The sequence below is a fragment of the Marmota marmota genome, unplaced genomic scaffold, assembly GCF_001458135.2.
Source record: "Marmota marmota marmota unplaced genomic scaffold, marMar, whole genome shotgun sequence".
Lineage (NCBI taxonomy): Eukaryota > Metazoa > Chordata > Mammalia > Rodentia > Sciuridae > Marmota > Marmota marmota.
Window position 1 is genome coordinate 569 of NW_026006790.1, and position 6,906 is coordinate 7,474.

A 6,906-nucleotide genomic window follows, 5' to 3' on the forward strand; every position below is an offset into this window, starting at 1 on the left:
CTTGTTATCTCTCCTGCTTTTAGTCTACTAATGTTGCTCAGTTGATTGTCTCTAAATGGGGTGTGTATAGGTGATAAATGTCACAGAAACCAGTAATGCAAGAGTTCTAAGAAGATTGGGCCTGTCACAACTGAGAAGTAATGCTGAAGTTGTATGGACTTCAGGTGTGAATACTTGTGAATGTGTGAATTAAAATATAAACAGAGTTGTAAGTGCTTGCTTGTTTATGTCTTTCACAAAACCCTGTTTACATTTCCCAAAAGGTGTCCAAACAATATAGAAGAACACAATCTTACTCATGGGACAGAATCTTTCCTCTGGGTTCACAGGTGTTCTGGAAATGTAGCTTTTTCTTTTTGGATGATTCCTGTCCCTGTGTGTGGTTAAGGTGCTTGGGAACTGCTCATCATTTGTCTGTTTCCTACCTCCGCACAGCCATGCACTTTTCCTCTCCAACCTGTCCTTGGTTGACATCTATTTCTCATCCTCCACAGTTCCAAAGATAACTGTAGACATCAGCATTCACAGTGGGTTTGGCTCCATAGCGGGCTGCCTGAAACTAATCTTTCTCTTTTTGAATGAAAACACTATTTTTGATGATCCAGGGCTACAAAAATAAGAAATAAGACAAAAGAGTGTAAAATTGCAGCAGAAAGATGAATACTCTTACCCTCATCCTCTTTCTTAGCACTGTCTGTTTCAACCTCCTCATGGTCCTTCTCTTGGACAGCCATGTCCTCTTTACTCTAACCCCTTGCCCATGTACCAGTGAACTGAGGCCCACTTGGCCTACATCAGGTTAAAATTGTGACCTGGGTGAGCCCAGGCCTCAGCAATGGCTGTGGTTGCTGTACCTGGCCAGGTGCTCACCAGATACCACAGAGGAAGGCTGATGATTAATGCTAACCTTGAAGTCATTAGGGTACTAATTCACAAACTGGATGGTATGCTTGGTTTTGATATCAACAATGACAGCATTAACATCTTTGGAGACCACATAATCATGTTAAAACAGGCAGCAATCTATGTATTTATCATGGCAAGGGTCACAGTTCACCATCAGGTTGGTTGGCTCAAAGAAAGCAATGGTGATCTCTGCTACAGTAAGCTCTTCATGGTAGGCTTTCTCAGCAGAGATGACAGGGGCATATGAGGTTAGAGGAAAGTGGGTGTGGGGATAGGTTTGACTGGCCTTCTGTCATCTCAACATTCAGGACTCCATAAAATTTGAGGGAAGCAGTGATGGAAGACACAATCTGGCTAATAAGGCAGTTTCTCGATTTGGATGATGGAAATGATTGCATAATTATGTGAACACAATTAACTAACACTATGAATTCATATTAAATATCCACCATGGTGGGTGTTTTTTTTTTTTGTTATTTATACTTTACCTCAATAAAAATAGATAAAAAAGCAGACGTACCTTTACAAAATGTAGAGATGAAAGAAGTGAATAGTACATGAACTTCCTCCAAGGCAGAGGGAAAGTCCAAGCCCTTTTGTGGACATTTATTTCCTCTTGTTATTCTTCCTCCATTAATGTTAGAAAGTCCTCAGAGACTGGGACAACATGGATTAATTTGGCTAATTATGCACTCTGTGCATTTAACATCCAAGGTCCTTTAATAATCAATAAAAAGCCAGTGGCTTTAGTGTTTTTCTTTGATGGTCCATCCCAGAGAGCTGCATACTGTGTCTCCTTCTGTGGTTGAATGCATCAAGAAGCTCATAGTTGATACCCTATCCATATGATTGCCGTGAACAGGGCCTGAGTCTAATTGAACCCCAGTCATGGGTAGATCTTGGGATCTGTACTTCTTGGTCATGACCCAGCAGAGAAGCAGCCTAACCCAGTAAGTGCAGAGGGAGCCAGTGGATGTGGGAAGGATTATTAGAATATTGTTTTTTCACCATGAGGATGAACATCACATTTTGGAGAGCCAGATGGGAGGATATCATCTGAAAATTTCAGCTTTGGGGATTGTAAAATTTACATTTTGGTTTAAGGTGTTAATATCAGAAATCTTATTCAAAATTTGCTCTCTACCCACATTGGTTCTATTTCCCATAGAAATCTCACCCATAACAGCACAAAATGGGTTCTTCTAAAGTGTTTCCTAAGCACTGAAAAGGGACTATGATAGTAATGATAAGGATGATGAGGAGGATGATAGAAGCCAAAGCATCATGAACTGATACAGAGGGCTTCCCCAGTTCCAGGTGCTGAACAATGTGTTCTGCCATTTGTTTCATTTCATGTGTACCATCTCACTTTAGTTATGTAGGCCACTTTATTACTGTTATATACAAAATGAAAAGTGTCTGGCTCATTTCCATTTAACATGATGTTTTCCAGTTTTATCCATTTACCAGAAAATGCCATAATTTAATTTTTCTTTATGACTAAGTAAAACTCCATTGTGTACATATACCAAATTTTCTTTATCCATTCATCTGTTGATGGGTACCTGGGCTGATTCCATAATTTGGATATTGTGAATTGAGCTGCTATAAACATTGATGTTCTTGTATCACTATGAAATGCTGATTTTAGTTCTTTAGGATCAATACCAAGGAGTAGGATAGCTGGGTCATATGGTGATTCCATTCTTAGATTTTGGCCAATCTCCACACTACTTGCCTGGGTAGTTGTACGAATTTGCAGTCCAACAACAATGTATGAGTGTACATTTTCTCTCACAAACAGAAGCTAGAGCAAAATAGGGGGAAAAGGAGGGATCCTGTGAAAGTGAAGGGAATTCACTGGAGTAGAGGAAGAGGATAGAGGAGGAGGGTGGAGGGATGGGAAAAGGAAGAACCATGGAATGAAACTGACCAAATTATGGTGTGCACATATATGAGTACACCACAGTGAATTTCATCTTAACGTATATCTATAAATCACCAGTTAAAAACAATAACTAAATAGAAGGAAGACCCATAGAGTAGAGGAAGGGGAATGGGAGATGGGGAGGAAATGAGAAAGTAATGGGGACTAAAATGAAGCAAATTATATTTCATGCATATATAGGTTTATCAAAATAAATCCTACTACTATGTATAACTACTGCATGAATAAAAATATTTTAAAAAGCAAATGGAAAATGTGCATTATATTTAAGTAACTTGTACTCATTTATAGGTAGAAAATAAAGCCATGCTTACATTGGGCTGTCTGACCATCGACACAGGGCATCATGCAGGAGAATCCTGGCAGGCTGTCCCATCAACAAGCCAATCAGCCATTTCTCTTACCATCAGAAAGAGAGCCTTGCCCACTGTGTTATTTCTTTTGGGATTCCTGGGGATCACAGGGCAGAGCAGTGGGGGTGCCTGCTGCATGCACTATGGAAGAACAGCCACAGGTCACAATAGGGGAGACTCATGATCATTCAGCACAGATCTCTGTCTTGTACCCACTCTGGAACATCCTTACAGCTGACTACATGGTCGTCCATGCTTGCAACTAGCCCACTCAATCTCAAAAGGTCACCTTATGTCAGGTCTTGATTTTATTCTTACTCACAGAACTGGGAAGACTTTAAAAATATAACTTGAATTGTACCTGTGGTTAAGACATCTGCTAAAAACTTTCTGTCAGCTGGGAAATAATGAAACATTTAGTGGACCCAATTCAGAGTCTAAGCATTTATTTTTTAAATCTTTCTACTGTACTTATCATTTCTGAGCTATCTGAGACTCAGCATTGTTATCTGAGTTGATTTCTAGTTGAGATAACTCCAATGAGGAAAGATTAAACACATATAGGGCCTCTGTATGTGATAAATGTATGATGCATATATAAATTTAGGGAAAAATAAATGTGTTATTACTAATGATAAGTTTATTCTTCATGCTATTCAGCTAAAACATCAGTCACCTGATGTTGCTGTTTTCCTGTTTCTTTATGGGATATTTTATTTTCAGTTCCTACAGATGTATATGCTCTGTATTTGGGAAGAAAAATCTCCCTTTCTCATTTTCAATTATCCAGAGCCTATGCTTTGCTTGGCATGAGGAGACACAGCATCTAAATATTGCAAATCAAAGAAATTAGTCCCAAGGTCTAGAACAAAACAAAATATATTGGACAGCCTCTTAATTTCTTTTTATTAAAATTGTTTTTTTAATTAAAAAATGTTTTTAATAAAAAGGAAGCTTACTACCTTCCCCCATTTTTCCTTAAAAAGTAGGCTGCATTTTACTTGTTCCCTCCACTGCTGCTGGACTTCTGATGGTGTGGAAGGAAGCGATGAATAATGCAGAAAGCAATAACCAAAGAGTACAGGAAGAATGAGTTATTTGCTACTGAGAAGTATTGTTGAAGGTGCATAGATATTAAGCATGAATACTTTTCTTGTGAAGACTTGAATTCAAATGTATACAGAGTGCTGGGCGTCCATTTATATATTTCTATTTTAATCTTCTTTTCTTTTTCAAAAGGTGTCCAATCAATATAGACCCACAAAATCTTACACGTGTTTCTGAATTTCAACTTATGAACCTCTCAGAGGATCTGGACCTGCAGCCCATACTCTTTGGCCTGTTCCTGTCCATGTACCTGGTCACAGTGCTTGGCAATCTGCTCATCATCCTGGCCATCAGCTCTGACTCCCACCTCCACACCCCCATGTACTTCTTCCTCTCCAACCTGTCCTGGGCTGACATTGGTTTAACCTCCACCACAGTCTCAAAAATGATTGTGAGCATTCAAACTCACAGCAGAGCCATCTCCTATGTGGGCTGCCTGACACAGATGTCTTTTTTTCTCATTTTTGCATGTATGGATGACATGCTTCTGACTGTGATGGCCTATGACCGGTTTGTGGCCATCTGTCACCCCCTGCATTATCCAATCATTATGAACCCTCGACTTTGTGGCTTCTTAGTTCTGGGGTCTTTTTTGATTAGCCTTTTTGAATCACAGCTGCACAATTTGATTGCATTACAGTCTACCACCTTCAAAGATGTTGAAATTTCTAATTTCTTCTGTGATCCCTCTCAAGTCCTCAGTCTTTCCTGTTGGGACTCCTTCACCAATAACCTAGTCATGTATCTTGTTGGAGCCATATACGGCTTTTTCCCCCTCTTAGGGATCCTTTTCTCATATTATAAAATTGTTTCCTCCATTCTGAAGATCCCATCCTCAGGTGGGAAGTACAAAGCCTTCTCCACCTGTGGGTCTCACCTGGCAGTTGTTTGTTTGTTTTATGGAACAGCAATTGGAGTGTACCTTGGTTCAGTTCTGTCTCATTCTTCTAGAAAGGGTGCAGTGGCCTCAGTGATGTACACAGCTGTCACTCCTATGCTGAACCCCTTCATCTACAGCTTGAGAAACAGGGACATTAAAAGTGCCCTAAAGAAGCTCCTTAGTATGATAGCCTAATCTTATTATCAGTGACATATATTTCATTTTTAATTTGGAAAACCAGTGAAGTTTAACACTGGTACCTGTAAATCTTGCCTCTTTGGTTACATTATTTTGTAATTTAATAGCTTTAATTTCCCATGTTTCACAGTGGAATTGTTGTTATAAGGGTTGGGAAAAGAGATTAATGGGGAGTTTAGAGTTGAGTGTAAAGGTTCAGTGAGGAAATGAGAAATTTTAGCCCTTTATGATAGTGATAGTTTCCTAACAACTTTAATTTTATTAATGATATTGAACTACAAAGTTAATAATGACTAAAACTATACATTTTAATATATTTCAGCACAATAGAAAATGTAAATTAATATTGGACAGATCTTGAATTTATAAAAGGTGATTAACATGAATATAAAAAGAAAAGAAAACATCACAAAGAGAAAAGTGTAGGCAAAAATTATGATTTGGTCTGAGGCACATTGTAGAAATCACCTTACTCCAGACTGCACTGACATTTGGAAAATTTATTCATCATTAAACTCAACTTTTCCATAGTGATGGGATTTTTTATTTGAATAATACCATGATAACCCAATATTCATTAAGTTCCACACCACCTGTGGTGCTGTGTTGTGGAGATGGGTGCTATTCTCCCAATTTCCATTAAGCAGTATTGGCACAGAGAGGTGGAGAGACTTGCACACATTCTGCACATAATGTCAGGCCAGTGATACGGGGCTAACATGTTCACTTCCCACCTCTCATCCCCAGTTGCTCTCTTTTCTACTAAAGCCAATAGAAATAATGTTCATAACACCAGAGGAAAATTCTTGGTGATTTATGGTGGAATTTTATTAATCAATAGACTGCAGTGATACTGCCATAATAGGTCATCAGAATAAGAGGATATGATGGAAAATGACTTATTTTTTAAAAGTTCGTACAACAAATGTAATGTTTTATAGTAAAATTGAATATACAAAATGTTAAAAGTTAAAGAAATATCCTCCTACATATTATATGGAAATTCCCTTGTGTGATATGAAGAGAGGGACAAGAAGTTTTAAATGATTGTTGTAATAATAAACCGATAAACTAAATGATATCCTTTCCTCAAATTAAATGCTTTGCTCAGTTATAGCATTTATTGTACAGGTATGTACTTCAAAAACAGAATTAAATACACATGTTGAAGTAAACCAGTACATATTGGGGTCAATAGATATGTTGTATAATACCTAGACAGATATTTCTTGGTAAGATTCTATAAAAACTGTTTATGGATACATAAATTAATTGATATGGAAACATTGTGAGGAAAATCCACTTACAAAATTCCTTATACTATTTTCCTTTGGAGAAGAGGTGTGTAGGAGAATGAAATCATGCAGAGATACCAACAACTGAAATTTCATTGGTAATTATCTAAATATCTACAAAATATTAGTTTTGATGCAAATACGAATTAACTTCCACATTTAATATAGGTATTTGGGCTAGGCATGTTGGTGCTTTCATTCATATATATATATATATAT

General features: G+C 37.7%; 1 protein-coding gene and 1 pseudogene across 1 annotated transcript; one reads left to right on the forward strand and one right to left on the reverse strand.

Annotated features, from left to right (window-relative positions):
- Nucleotides 1-587: 587 nt before the first annotated feature.
- LOC107133614 lies at nucleotides 588-1,304 on the reverse strand (annotated as a pseudogene).
- A 523-nt stretch (nucleotides 1,305-1,827) lies between these two features.
- LOC107133627 (olfactory receptor 18-like) lies at nucleotides 1,828-5,389 on the forward strand. The gene is made up of 2 exons (XM_015475906.1): nucleotides 1,828-1,856; nucleotides 4,447-5,389. Exons 1-2 carry the CDS (start codon nucleotides 1,828-1,830, stop codon nucleotides 5,387-5,389), a joined length of 972 nt encoding a protein of 323 aa, XP_015331392.1.
- The last annotated feature ends 1,517 nt before the right edge of the window (nucleotides 5,390-6,906 follow it).

Coding starts and splice junctions, on each gene's coding strand:
- LOC107133627 (XM_015475906.1), top strand. CDS start 1,828: ATGACCCAGCAGAGAAGCAGCCTAACCCA. Junction 1,857..4,446: donor CAGAGAAGCAGCCTAACCCA/GTAAGTGCAGAG, acceptor CTTTTTCAAAAG/GTGTCCAATCAATATAGACC.